Consider the following 15746-nt stretch of genomic DNA (forward strand, 5'->3'; position numbering starts at 1 on the left):
TCCTGGCAGACCAAGTAAAGGGAACAGTCAAAGCAATATTTTACTATCCAATCATGATGGCAACTCCATTCAAGGAGAGGCATAAGAAAAGGAAAGTTCACAGGCCAACGTCCAGCATTTGGAAAAAATAGCGGCAACAAATCATCATGATTTAAAGTTTTATCCTGAGGTTCTTATGAGTTATGACTCCTTTCGGTTCTATCTTAGACTGGTGCTATGTGGTGGTTCGGAGTTTTGCTATCCTTCTATTTGTTTCCTTACTATTAATAAAATCCAGGTGCCGGTAGGATTCTTGGCTAAATCCAGGTGTCCTAGTTTGGACTTGTATGGGGAGGCCCTGAATTTCTATCGGGCTAAACCAAACACCATACAGCTTTCCACCTCAAGTCGGCAGTCTTGGGCGATGAGTATCAAAAAATTGAGATCACTTTGTTTAAGAACCTTTTTTTTTTGGTGGGGTGGTTAAAAACCAACTGATATTGGTTTTGATTGGCGATTAAAAAGTGGGTTTTAACCTTGATAGCCCTTGAGAAACACTTTAAGAAAAGCAGTCCCCCAAATATTCAGGTCAAGTTGTGATAGACCTGACAAATTCAATGCTACAGAGTATAATATGAAGATGACAATAAATTCTATGGACTGATAAAACATTGTGGCTGAAAAGAGAGAGCCAGACGGAATGGTTACAGATAAACTCTCCGTTGAGACCCTCTAAGAGATACAACCGTAGCTTTATTTACTCATCCTCCTGCTAACTAAGAAAAAACATAGATAATGCTAACTAAGAAACGACGAGGATAATGCTAACTAAGGATAACAGTGAGATTTTGAATTTAAATCTACAGCTAACAAATAGCCACTTGACTGAATCACGAAGACAACTGCTACATGACCAACTCCATCATGCACATGCCGGAATGGTGATAATAAGTCACGTGCGGCCATCACACATGGGCCATGCAACGTGGATCATTACATACTTCCAACCATTTCCCAACATTTATTGGAGTAGTATCTGTTTCTAAGTAAATTTGGTCTCCAGCTGACAGGAAAAAATGTTTGAAGGACTAAACTAAAAAGAAAATTTCCCTTTAGCAACTGTCACAAACATCTTCTTGACCAAGATATGATATACATGATAAAACTGCTTAGCGACAATGAGTGGCATTAATCATCTCAAAGTGAAATAATCTATACAGCATGCAGGTAATGTTGAAGTAATTTCGAGCAAATTCCATCATAAGAGCAGGGATAAACTTGAGAGGAAGAGGGTCAACTAGTGGGTCGCTTTCTATGAAAGCTGTTAAGGGTTAGTCAAGGCAATGGCTGAGTTAAGTTGTTCATTGCCGCATGAAGCAGATTGAATCACATTGTAATGGTTCCTGAGTTATGCAAAGCCTGTGAACAGGCCACCTCAGCCTGCAAATGGAGAATGGACATTTTATTTCAGGACCAATATATTAATAAATGTGCGTTCAGCACGCAAACACGTATATGCGTGTGTATATAGTATATACTAATCATATGTAGATCGAATCAAATATAATATGGATTTTTTGTCTTTCCATTCTCCGAGACAAACCGTTTTCCCAAATCCCATGTCGTTAGGGAAAGAGGATAGCCGTAAATAGGGCTGAATTCTTATGCAAATCCCATATTTCTAAGTATTAACTCAAAGCTCATGCTAACAGTAATTCATGCAGAATTTTATTTTATAGCTTAAAGCAGCTACCACTGACCAAACACTCCAAAACTAGAATGATAGCCCAAAAAAAAAGAAGACAAACTCAGATCTACATAAGTCATAGATGCTGGACATCCAGTTCAGCAGATATCTCAACAAGAACCTTAGTTGAAATCATTGATACTAACATGGAAATTGTATATAATAATCATTCCAAGATTCAAGCTGACTAAGAAAAAAATAATTCAGTTCAGCAGATATCTCTACGAGAAATAAAAAGACCTTAATTGAAATCATTGATACTAACCTGGAACTTGTATACGATATCATTCCAAGATTCAAGATGACTAAGAAAAAATAATTTCAGCACGTTTTCCTCCAAATAATCAAAATCACACTCTATTTAAACTTCACACTTTTAATATGGCAGTGAAATATGGTAAATCTCTCAATATCTCGAGATACAGAAATTTTGATGATAAAATACAAGCCTTTGTTCATCTCAGACCCTAAGGAAATAATTTCCATTGTCTACTTTGTGACAACGATTTCCAAAAGCGTTTATAGGAGTATAGGACATCTTTTCTAGCTGTAAAAGTTCTTGTTTCTCTGGTAATTAATTGTACGGACCCAGAAATCTAATTGAATCTTATTTCAGGATTTAATCCCCATAATATTTAACTTGAAAAGAAATGTGACCAGAGGAATACCTGACAAGAAAGAGGAAGCAGGACTTGTGAAAAAAGCTACAAGAGACAACTATTGCCATGGCTGTGATAGAGAGACGGTTGAGTTGGATGCATCAAGTCCTTGATTGCCATATGCAGCAGATTTTAGCACATTGTATTGCTCAGTTACTGAATCATACAAAGCCTGTGAAAAAACCTCCTTAACCTGCGACAAAAACAGGTCGTGTCATCTACATCTAAAATAATATGGAAAGATTGTTGACACAAATGTGAGTGTCTACATGCATGTATAGTGTTGCACTCCAGTGATATAATTGATAAAAATCACAAACCTGACAGTAGTTATTTACTTATTCACTAGTTTGAGTCATACAATAACATTTCTTGGGTTAATTTACTAAAATATCCTCTGCACCAGTAGGTGAAGGATGGGGAAATATCAGAAAATTCTGAACTTAGTAAGGAATAAAATAATTGATTAAAGTAACATAAAAAGCACATTTCTCATACTTACCCTCAAGGTGATGAAAAAAAAAAGTTATACTGGATCGTCAATAAATCCTCATTCCACTAGGACCCATCATTCCAGGGCCAAAGATTTTGGATGCTAGGTAAGCCCAGTGGACAAGTCCAACATATCTGGAGTAAATGATGATGGGGTTCTAGGCTCCTAAGTTCTAAGGGAGTGAAAAACCACCATAGGAACCAAATTAACTCAATCCAAGAAAAAACCTTACATGTCCTAATTCTATTGATATGATAATACTGCTGATTAAGAGGCTGCCACGCTCCGACCCCACTGTGTGAATATTGTCCGGTTCTTGGTTTTTCTACCCTCCCTGGTTTTGTTTTCCAGCAGCACTAACCATGCCCGACCCACTCCGCGGGTCAGGGCGTGATAATGGTATCAAAGCGGAGCCTCCCTCCTGTACAGTGTGCCAGGGAGGACCCTTGGCCCCAAGGAGGTTGGATTGCGAGATCCAGCATCAGAAAGGGAGGAAAAGTTGTTGGGCTATATATGTGGATTCCCCCTCTGTCTGTGTTGACGAGTTTTCAGCATCTCCAAGTCGCGGGCCCCGGGTAGTGGGTCAGGCACAGTTAGTGAAGCTGGAAAACAAAACCGGGGAGGGTGGGAAGACCTAGAACCGGACAATATTTACACGGTGGGTTCAGGGCGTGACAGAGGCAATCACAGTCATATAATCCCCAAGTACAGACATAACGTGGAAAGTGCAAACCAAATGCCAACACACTACCCACCATGAATTTCCAACAAATTTACGCAAATCAATAGGGAAATTATAGAAAATTAATACTCATTTCCTACTAGAATCATTGAATATGTCGACACCACTTTGCAAAAGCAAACAAATTAATATAACTTTTAGAAAATAATGCCAGGATGAAGGTAATCACACTAACCCAGATAATTTTTTGCACATAAACAGCAATAAGTAAAACGAACCTCTTTAGGGTTTTCAAGGCCAGCAACAATTTCATTGAAGTTGATTTCTGGAGCCACAGATAACCCAACACCATGGTAGGAAATCATTCTCTGCTCGCCAATTTGTTTTTCTACCTGGAAAAAGATTGTGACCTTATATTAAAAAAAAAATGAAGCCAATACAAAACTAAATCAATTCTCTCAAATGGCAGCATACCTGGGGTGGTGGTGGCATGATGTCAAAGCATAGCAATGCTAAAGGATATATATGGCCTGGAACACCTGAATGATCTGAAAGCCGCCTCATATTGTCCACTGAAGATGCATCAAAGGGTGCCTGGCCTCCTCATATCAGTACTAACCAAAAATAATGGCATTATAGAAATAGGAAGGAAATCATAAAGACACCTAGGAACAAAAAATTGAATATATAATAACAGAATAGACATGAAAATGCTTGGCCCTTTACAGTATCACTACCAAGTAAAGAGCATTGCAGCCATAAAAAGAAAATATCATGAAAAACCAAGATGAAGAGCAAACAATATGTATTGGACAAGTTGAATCCATAGAAAGACAAACAAAATAATGATTTGAATCAACAGAATTGCGATGGGAGAATCAACTCTAGCACATACAAACAAACTAAAAAAATTGCATTTTCTTTTCATAGCATTTCAAGCCTCTCACATTGTCAAAATTGTGATTAGCAAACATCCTATTCCTAGGTCTTACCACCCCATCTCAAAAGTATTCATCTAATGCTATGGCAATACATGCCAGAAATCCTTGAAAAAAAATAAGAGGGAAAATACTTAAACACATCATAATGAGACAGAAATATACTTGCAATAGAATTGTAATTTTTATAAATCTTCATGAAATCTCCTTATGAAATGTCATTAAATATAAAATAATAAAGAGATGTAAAAAGTAAATATAAAAAAACTAGTTTGTACAACACATTATCAACAGGTTTCCTAATTGAACAACACAACCGTGGAACAGTTTACTTGTGCACTTGTAAATACTGTCAACTTGCAACCGAAGAGAGAATGAAAGCCTAGATTTATCTCCCTGCAAAATATACCGATAGTGAATGGGTCACGCCTTCAGAAATAGAGGACCCCAGGGCATATTTCCCAGTTTAGAAATAAATTAGGACTAACTTCAAAGACCAGTGAACATGAAAAGCAATTGAGAACTTCCTAAACAAACTCAAAAATTTCCTCTAGCGCAGGACTGATCAACCATGTCAATCAAACAATTAAAATCAAGCCCTTAATTTGCAGCAAAAGTTTATATTCTTTAGACGCTCGGATACTCAAGGAAATGCAAGCACAAAATGTCTGCTGTCATGGAGCCGACACAACATCTCTAAAGAACCACCGTCATTGAGAATGGCCTAGATATTCATTGAACATCAATCAAGATATTGTTCTACAAAACAATAAGAAATCCAAGTGCCCTGAACGCACATGTCCAAATTCCACACTGTGACTGGTATATTTTATAATACAGCAAAGAAACAAACTGTAAAAATCATAACCAAGTTTGAAAGTTCCTATGTCACATTCACAACAAAATGGAAGAGTAATAAAAATAAAAAAAAGAATGGGCAGAAGTAAATTGTTTCAGGTCAAACAGCCATCTAACAAGGAAGAAAAAAAAGAAGAATAAGAAACAATTCAATATGATTTCCCAGTTTAAAATGAAAAATACTTACTGGATACCATTCTCCTGTGGAAGGATCAGGACGGTCCCTACCACCGCTTGGTGCAATCCATATTAATTGTCCTCCAGTCCTGAACTCATTTATGCTAAGTCAGAAACTAAATAATTAAGCATATCAACAAACGAGTAACAATTGCCATTCAAACAAAACACAGTAACAATTTGAGCAAAATTAAAAAATCAATAATTCAATGAACCCTTCATCCAAGCTGAACCAGTATATACAAAGCAAAAGGAATTAACAATCTATATTGAGGAGGAGATGTTCTAAACCTCCAAAACAAAGCGAAGAAAGAAAAGACATGAAATAATCAATCCTAATACTAGTATCAGAGTATGCAAGTAAACATAATTTAAGAGTTGAAAGAAAGAAAAAGGTAAACGGAACCAACAGTATGCAAGACTAAGATGCACTGCACAATGTTTAAACCTCAAAAATGAGAAGAGAAAAAGAAGAAAATATAGGGAATATCCTCATTAACCCCTTACCAATGGATTCAATTTCAGAGAGCTTTAACATAGAATATAGGTACTCTCTTCAGTACTCATATGGGCTTTCATTCGGAGAATTGCCAAATGCACATATCTTTGACATGGCAATGAGACTGGATTCTCCAACCTCTTTTCCATATTTTGCAAGGGTATCATTAGCAAAAGGCATACATACCTTAAAAGCAAAGCCATCTCCTTCAGACTCTGGGTATTAGCTCTCCTTTTCATCTCAGCAAGTTCAGGAATGTCATTCATGTGTTTTTTTGAGTATACACAAAGAAGATTTCTGGTATAATAGAAAAAAAGAAAAAAAAATCAAACTTGGCATTCAACAAGTTTCAATCAAAGCACATGATAGGACTTTTCATTGCACATCAGAAGGCCTCATTAGCACCTTCCCATGCTGAATGGCTTGCAAACTGGATCTGTCACAACTCTATCTCCTGCAATGTAGGTCTATGACAGAAACCACAATATTTAGTCATTCCCCATCATTATTAACAATTTAACATAATTATGCTTTCATTAAGTAGTCAATCATTGAACAAATTAGCCTACAATGTTCTCAGCAACATGTGGATTTGTAGTCTCAAGTAACAATGAAATAACTGCTGGATCTGCTTCCGTCTGATGGTTGGAGATGAAGATAACATTATGGCCCTACACATCACAGAGCAGAAACAATGTTATTGAAAATTTTAGTTCATTATGGCACTTCCTTTTGTGAAATTGTTGTTGGCAAATTAAGATACATCAACTCGAGAATGGGATTTCATAAACTTTTGTCCAATATAGTATAATATGCATGTCTTGAATTTTTGTGTTCAACTACGATGGTGTATAAAAGTTGAGGGCATACGTCCATTCACTCTTTCACATTACATGGTTCTAGTCCAAGGTTGCATTACAATTTCTTTTATATTACAAAAGGACATGAGATGTATTTTAATATGCGGGAAGCGAAATTATCCTATTCATAGGAGGGCTACACTGTATTAGGAAGAGCGAGAAGAAAGAAGGAAGTTAGAAGAGCAACGCAAAAAGTAGTGAGCTTAAAATAAAATTGGTAGAATCCTCACTTCTTTTTTTTATTAAGGAAACTAATGCATACAAAAGTACACAATACCCTCAATAAACAATCTAAAGTGCAACCCAGGCAATCATGAAACACCACTAATACTCTTTCCTGAACTGGGGTGTAAATGTCTGTAATGTAGATGATTCATACAAAAACAAATCGGCCAGCTCACCATCAGAGTGTACTAAAGAACCCTCCTGTCACCTCTTCCAAGAGATATCGATGTGTCGATAAAGAATTAAATGACTGAGAATAACCTACACGAATTGGTTCCAGAATTGCATACTCATGACAACAAGAGCATTATTAGAAACTCGGAGGAGAAGATGTTTTCTGCTACTTGGGTTTGATTTTTGTCTTGAAGAGTAATTGTGCAAAAAGGATACAGGAAGCAAGTGAAAGTGTGAAACTCAAGTTTTATAGGGAATGTGCCAATCCTTTCACTGTTAAGTGATCGGTTTTCAATTGCATAATATGATATATTTGTTGAAAGAGTCTTACGACATGCAAGGAGCTCTTTCAACACCAACTGGAAAGCACATGATCACAATACAACCATGAGATAATCAATTGAAATTAAGCACCTGCCGAAGTTTCTCTTCCAAGTCATAGAAAAGCGAGATGTTCCCAACAAATGATTTTCTGAAGTCACAAAAGGAAAACCAAGGGTAAGTGAAGCAAGGAAATACGCAGGAGAAACCTTACCCTGAGATTTATTTTTTTCATTCAATTAGACTTAAAAAGGATTAGGAGAAACCAAGAAAGCCCTTTCAACAGCTATATATATTTAACAAATCATACAATGATTAATAATAACAGAAGGACAGGTATTGGGGCATTTAAATTTCATGCAAAGGGATAACTGTAATTGATCATAGAATAGCTTGGTGAACAAGAACCTTAAACCCATTGCAAATCTGTGGAACTACTTCAAAATCATTACAAAAATTCAACCCATGCCCAAAAGATACAAATAATTAAAGCTTAAATATTAATATTGTCAAACAACCTGAAATCTATCAATGGTCGGATATAATTTTGACCAAACATGTAGTAATCAAAAGGCTCTCGTATTGCTCTGTGATGTGGGGAGAAGGTAAAAGGGTTCTGCAAAATATAAGGCTTTGTTAAATATGAGGCTCAAAAGGAGTAAAATCTTATATTTAAATCTTTGCATAAAACATGCAAGAACATAAGTTTAATAAAAAAGAGAACTCAGAATCACATAAGCTAGTAATTAAACCTCCACGTCCAATAAAATGCGGTCAAAAGTAACAGCAATGTTTGACAATATGATCTCGCCTGCCTTGGGATTCCCACTTTGCAATACCTGAAAAATTACAAAACAAGGGATTTAATGACAGGGGATTTAATGTTTCGGAAAAGGTAGAGGTGCTTCACAGATCTAAGAAAGAAACAGATAGGACCTGCATTAATTGAACATAAATCCAGTTTCCCCCTAAAGCTTAAATTTAGGATTCGCCAATTGTATGTTTATTTAAAAATCTGCAAAAGTTTAACTTCCACACACAAGAAAGTTTTAGTCCTAGCTTGCCTAGTAAAAACAAAACAACAACAATATTTCCACCCCCTAAATTGGTCATCACCCCCCTTTGGCCTGTTCTTCCAAAACGATGACCAATTGGAGTGATTTTAATAGCTTAAATGGAGAAACCTTTTTTATTTTTATTTTAAGCTTTACTTCAGAAAAATCGTCAACAACACATACCCTCTTTCTTTCTTCATCTGCTCTTGTTTGAGAACCAATACACACACCATCCTGCATCTCTCTCTCTCTCTCTCTAGAGACACACACACACACATATAGATATCTTTATTTTTGCATGATCTTGTTTGAGAACGGAAACACACCATCCTATTTACCATGAACTTGTTCAAGTTAGGCTCAACTGGCAAAAATACAAGACCAAAAAAGTAGCCCAAAAATTTATTGGCCAACCTCCCCAGTATAAAGAGCCCCAAAAGATAATTTTTCCAAGGGAAGATGACATCAAAAATCCCCCAGTCATATTTCAGGGGCAAATGGCACAAAACCTGGAAAAATGTCAAAACTGGCTTTTCCCATAATTTTTGCTCAGGTCCGGCCTGAACCCATTCTAAAATGGAATGTTTCATAAATTCCATCTGGAATGGAAAGGAATTGACAACTATTTCATCACCTTAATAATAAATAAATAAATAAACTAGCATAGATGGCAACTCTCCTAATCCCTATAAAAGATCACTGCGAAACTAGATAAGACATTATCAGTTTATCACATTCTCTACATAAATCATTACATTTATGTTACAGGTTTCATCAAACAACTTTCATAACTCAGAAAAAGAAAAAAATTGATCCGCAAACAACCAGCAATGGAAATGAAATTGTAAAAGAAGGGAGACCAGGTAGCATAGAAAAATCCGTAGCCATTTCAACAAATCAACTGAATATATTTCTTGTAAGAATGATACAACATACCAAAAGACAAAGGATGATAAATTTACTCACATTGCTGTGCAAAATAAAAACTACAGAAAATGCTTAAATTATAACTTTTCATAGTTTAGGAAAGTAAGAACAGTATAAAACAGAACCCTATATGAAACCCATGAAATACCAACTAAAAAGTGAACAGAAATGTGGTAATATGTAAAGATGAAGTGTTAGAGTTCAACACAAATCTCTTGAACAGGTTCAGTCAGACATCAACCTGGAATTGTTATATTATTTAAATCTATCAGTTTGAAGGGAATTTTATTAATTACACATATTCTACTTATCTTCCAGGCATTGCGTTACACAAAATGCATAAGAGCAGCAGTTTATGTGATGGAAAACTGTTCAAATAGGACCCAGATTCCAGGAAGTTAAAATTTTAAAAGGAAAAGAAATGAAAATCAGAGCATTTAAATGGAAACAAGGTAATTAAAAGAATACACTGGAAAACCATTTCTCTATGAAATAACCATGAACAACAGGAAGCAAACACTTTTTGATGTCCCAAAGGCCGTAGGACTATCTTTATGAAACGTTCAGTAGAGCCCTGACTATGCAAGTTGGTAGGAGATTTAGTTCTAGTAAGTACGAGGAGTCTATTTGAAATTGTTTTCCATTTATTCTTCTTTCTCTTTCTCTCTTTTATAAGAATACAGAGGAGGATTCTTATGAAGACTTTGAAGATAGTAAGTTACTATCTGTTTTCCATATATCCTCCTCTGTACAGATAATAAGTTACTATCTGCGTTTTGCTTTTGAGTTTTGGAGGGAGAAAAACTCCAATATTGACTTCCTTTCACATCGGAATTTATGAGATCCATCTTTCTTTCTATGAGTAAAATACATTTGAAAAAAAAAAAGAAGTATTATCTGTATGTGATAAATAATAGTGATGTCAGCTTCAAATTAAAGCAATGCCAATGTAACTTATTATCTGTATGTGATAAATAATATAGTGATGTCAGCTTCAAATTAAAGCAATGCCAATTTAACTTATTATCTGTATGTGATAAATAATATAGTGATGTCAGCTTCAAATTAAACCAAAGTCATGGTAGCTCCTCAATAATTCATCTAAGGTATACACAATATGGCATATTTCCATAAACTAAACAAAATATCCAAGTCTCCAGAATCCCATACACGAGCAAGTATACTTCAGCTTTTGTTGAAGTTAGTAATTTACCGCATTCCGATAATTTCGATATACTTCCTCCATCCCAGCAGCAATGTTTGGAGGCAGCCTTCCAGCTTCCACTTCCATTCTAATTCCAGAAAGCAGCTTTGCTGTATAGATTCATCGTAACCAAATCAGTTCAGAAATTATTCGAGTAATAATTACTCCAAAGAAAACTATGAAAATAAAGAACTAGGGACCAAATTTCTCATTTGCAGTATGCAAATGGCACTCTCATATTTTGTGGACCTAAAGAGTAATTAGGTGCTATGATACTTAGAACGTTTACTCCGGCGATTGGATGTAGGGTCGTGATTTTCCCTTCCTCTTACCTTGTGATTCTCCCTTCATCTTACCTTGTAAAACCACAGAAACATATGGGAACATGCAACTGATGAAACTCCGGGAAATGCTAGAATAAGTACAAATACATACTAATAAACCATCGCATAAACAAGAAAGCCACCCATAATGGCTTAATCACATCGAACATCAAGCGACATGCGTTGTCACACATGTCTCGAACAGTAAAAACAATAAAGAAGTACAATGTAATGAAGTATAAGAAAGTACAACGACCAGTCATCCCTCCAAGGACTCCAACTCTACATCAGTACCACATAGAGTTATGAGGCAGTAATGGTCTCATGCCGATCTGACATCCTATGCATAAGATACGGTTACTTTGTTGTGCCGTCCAATGATACTGCCTACCAAATATCTTAAATCTACCCCCCATATGTCTATCTCTCTCCTCTTTCTCTCTCTAACCCAGAGGAGAGAGAAAGACAGATGGGAAGTCGATTTAAGATATATGGGAGTTGATTTATCACTCCCCTATGCAACGTAAAATGGCTCACATAAAGAGAGAAAAAAACATTTCCCCTTTCCATGCTTAGTCAAAAACTCATCATTTGTTTGATGCTTAGGTTTTGAAATTTGAAATCCCCGTGACTCTTCACGTTGAAATAAAAAAGTAGGCCCACCTTCGATTCAACTAGGATGGGTCCACAAAGCATGTTGACAAAGATAAAAATCTGAAATGTTTTTCTACATTTGCAGTTGGTACTGGCACCACTATTTGCATCATTTACATCCAAATGGCAATTTATCTATAAATGCAACAAATCAAAGGAAAGATAGTGACAACAACGGCGGCGATTTGCAACCTGAAACTTTCGATCGAAATTTCTATGGACATAATTGTGGACGGAATCCATTGAGATTTCGTTTTGGTAGAGATGGAAATGGAAACATTTCGATCGTCTCGTGTCGGTCTCGGTGGAAATTTAAAACCATGGGTTTGGTTAAGCTGGATATTCATGATTCTAGTAATGGTAATCTAGAACCAAATGGTGTGGGGAACTTTTAGGGACCACGAAGGGGTGATCAAAATTGTTTTCCTGGGGTGAATTGCAGATAAAGACTCCAATGAGGAGGAAGTTTCGGCCCTTGAGTAGGGCACCTCCCTTTAGTCAAAATCTTGTTGGAGTCCACTAATTATAGAAGGCTATTCCAGTAATGTGATCAAATCAGCTCGGGCTAAGGTCAGGCATCCTTGGCAATTTGCCAATTACTTTTAAGAGGTCATTGACCTACTGGGGACACTATCCATGGAGATAGCCAGCTCCAAGTTTATTTTGCCCTCGGATAGACTTGCTATCCTCTATTCACATCAACCTTTGTTCTTGGATAAAATGTTATTGGAACAAAATTGGTGCACAACAAACAAGATTACTTTAAAATAAACTTATCTAAGCAGGATAGACAATCCCATGAACAACTTATCCAAGGATTTCAATCCACGTGGAGAACAACCCCGTTGGGTGGTCATGATACCTCATTCTACCGAACTTGACAGTCGTCTAATGAGGCTAATTTGTTAGCACAAAAGTAGGTCAATCGGGAGAGGGTGCTTGGAGAGATATCAATTGTGGATGTGATGCTTTTCACAAAGGCATCAAATTCGAGGTCAGAGTTGGAGATAGGATTAGATTGTGAAGTGACCTTGATGTAATGAGTCTAATGACCGCCTGCTTTAGGTTGTATTCTCTTGCCTTTTGGGGGTGTTGTAGGACAAAGAGGGGAGTATGAGAGACTCCTACATTATTTGGGAGGGATAATGTCCTGGCTCCTGATCCATTCCTTGCAGGGGGGGATTTTTTATCATGGGCAGATTTTTGGTGGCGAAGATGATATTAAATCATTTTTCATTGTGCTATGTGAATGCAGAATCCATTGGCCACCTTCTAATAAATTGTTCAGCTGATAGGTCCTTGTATTGATTGGCACTGATTTGGTGGGACACGCCGAGATCATTGACAAAGCTGGTCGAGGCAGGGCTTTCGCTCCTGCTTCAGTTAGGAGAAAGATCTCGTGGGGTTTGTGTCTTCCCGAGATTATTTGGATGCGATGGAAGGACAGAAGTATAAGGGTATATGATGGTAAGGTTCAACTGACATCTGCACCCTATAATTAAAGAGGTGATGCCCCCTATATAGGTCCACTCGGCCAGAGGTTTTTTTAAGCTGAACTTTGATGGTTCTAGTATCAGCAATCTAGAGTCAAATGGTGTGGGGGACCTTTATGGACCATGAAGCGGCAGTCAAAATTGCTTTATCGGGCAAATTTTGGTTAAAGACACCAATGAGGAGTAAGTTTTAACATTTGAGTGAGGCATCCCTCTTTAGTCAGAATCTCACTACAGTCCACTAATTATATACAACTATTCCAGTAATGTGATCAAATGGGCTCGGGCTAAGGTCAGGAATCCTTTGTGAATTGCCGATTACTTTGAATAGGTCATTGACCTGTTGGGGTTGTTCTCCACAAGGAATGCCTGTTTGGGTTTATTGTCCTTGGAGAAACTTGCTATCCTTTGTTCATGTCAGCATTTGTTCGATAAAATGTTACTGGAATAAACAGACAAGATTATTTCAACAGACAAGATTATTTCAAGATAAACTTATCCAAGCAGGATAGCCAATCCAAGGAACAACTTATCCAAGAATTTCTATCCCCGTGGAGAACGATCTCACTGGGTATTCATGATCTCCTATTCTACATACCTGATGGTCAGCTAATGAAGAGGCTGATTTGTTAGCCAAGGTGGGGATCAATTGGACTACTATTCTGTCATCTGTATACCTCCCCTATCACTAAAGAGTTTTAGTCTTTTGTCTTGTTCGTGCCTGTTGTATGAACAAGGATTGATTTTACTTCCCCATCTAGCTACTCTAGGTTGGGGGGTAGGTCCGGGTGGGGAAGTTATAGACACCTTTCCATACTTTGTATCTGGAGTACTTCACTTAATTATTTTGCCCTGCCATTTGTGACCAGCTCAGCCTGTAGTGGCTTTCGCTGCTTTTCGTAATAAAGGATGTCTTATGATTTTCTACAAGTGCTAATGGGGAGGCAGATGGGTTGGCTAGAAGTGGGGTTGGTCGTATGGAGTTGGAGTGGTTTGATTTTCTCCCTCCGTAGTATATTTTGTATTTTATGTTTTTTGCTTTATTGTATTTTTCTTTCCTTTTCCTTCCCTGTACATTTGGGTGTGGCCCATCTCGGTTCCCCCCTTATTTTATAATATATCTTTGCCATTTCAGGAAAAAAAGAAGAAGGAAGTCTTATGATTCAAAAAATAAAAAACAAGAAATACCTTCTAACATCAGATAACAAAATACCCCCCTACGAGCTCCATTTCTAGCATTGAGATAATACCATCAATACACTAATTACAGGTTCTCCTTTCCAATCCTTAAAGTCTTGAACAAGAATATAACCTAAATTTCAAATATTGCTGTCTCTATTCAAGCCTTTATTGCGTCCAAACTAGTTGACTCCAGATATAATAGCAGATACGAGAACAAAGCTAAATACCATTAATGCACACACATCATAAAAATAATTCTTGCCAATTTAAGTTTCCCTATTCATTGCTTGGAATTCTTCAAAATTTTCAAGACTCTCCAAATTAGCATTCAATTTGCAAATCATGCTAGAAACACCACAAGTAGATTCAAGAAATAAAAACGAAGAACATGATTCTGTAGAAAGAATAAAAATAGTAGCCAAAAGATCAAGAACGCTGACCTTCATTACGAACTTCAAGAAACGTCCGTGAATGGCCTGTTTCCTTATCTGCATCTGAATTTGATGCAAGAATCCCCTCTCTTTCTGGCGCCCTCGTCCTCTTAGTGGATTCCTTATCCTCCACCAATTCAGCCATTGCTCTAAGCTTCAAAGAAGAGTAGAATGCACAACGCCAATGCCGAGTACTCGATTTAACAGAAAAACAACAAGAAATAGGAGAAATCTGTGTACAAGAAGTAGACGGAAACGAAACCCTAGCTCTCGAAAACGATCCAGAAGCTGAAAGGATCAACATAGTTAGAGAATCATGAACTAAATTCGATCCAACTCAACTGATCTTCTCTAATGGAGCTTGAATCTGCGGAGAGAAAATGCTTCCAGCTGAAAAACGAGCATAAAAAACTTACTAAGAAGAAGAAAAAAACTAACCCTAACCCTAGACCTAGCTTTCACTCTAAAAAAGCGGAACGATACCTGAAATCATTTCCTGAGAGAAGTTGCAGATTTTTTCTAATCTCTGAAGTGGAAACACAAAAATGAGGGGTTTATTTATAGGTTAGGATTCGCAGTTTTCTTGGAAAATGTGATCATTGCTCTTACCAAAAAACTTAAATCGATAAAAAGACGAAATTTTTTTTCACAGAATTCTAATTTTTTATTTATTTTCTCGTTTAACGAATATTAACGAATATTAAGAGGATGAGGAAGGAAGAAAATAAAAAGCAAAAGTAGAGGATGAGGAAGGAGAGCAAAAGAGCGAACGAAGAGAGGGGACTCGTGCGAAACTTACGTCAGATTAGAAAATTATGCTCCCTTTACCACGTGGAGAGATGTTATTGGGTATCGATTGAGGGAA

General features: G+C 36.9%; 1 protein-coding gene across 3 annotated transcripts; it reads right to left on the bottom strand.

Moving 5' to 3' along the window:
* Positions 1–840: 840 nt before the first annotated feature.
* Positions 841–15642, bottom strand: ATS1 (phospholipid/glycerol acyltransferase family protein). Of its 3 annotated transcripts, none has more exons than XM_077378819.1 (14): positions 15365–15642; positions 14891–15248; positions 10808–10908; positions 8365–8451; positions 8131–8228; positions 7706–7763; positions 6602–6703; positions 6438–6499; positions 6219–6329; positions 5544–5622; positions 4035–4154; positions 3839–3952; positions 2395–2578; positions 841–1419 (listed from the first exon to the last, which is right to left on the bottom strand). In XM_077378819.1, exons 2-13 carry the CDS (start codon positions 15183–15185, stop codon positions 2444–2446), a joined length of 1362 nt encoding a protein of 453 aa, XP_077234934.1. In that variant the 5' UTR covers positions 15186–15248; positions 15365–15642; the 3' UTR covers positions 841–1419; positions 2395–2443. The 3 variants fall into 3 exon arrangements, with proteins under 3 accessions (XP_077234934.1, XP_077234932.1, XP_077234931.1); XM_077378817.1 differs by having other exon boundaries at positions 14891–15271; XM_077378816.1 differs by having other exon boundaries at positions 14891–15642.
* Between the last annotated feature and the right edge of the window lie 104 nt (positions 15643–15746).

This window comes from Tasmannia lanceolata, unplaced genomic scaffold (genome assembly GCF_043159265.1).
Source record: "Tasmannia lanceolata isolate RefF3 unplaced genomic scaffold, GAP_Taslan_0.1 ptg000005l, whole genome shotgun sequence".
NCBI lineage: Eukaryota > Viridiplantae > Streptophyta > Magnoliopsida > Canellales > Winteraceae > Tasmannia > Tasmannia lanceolata.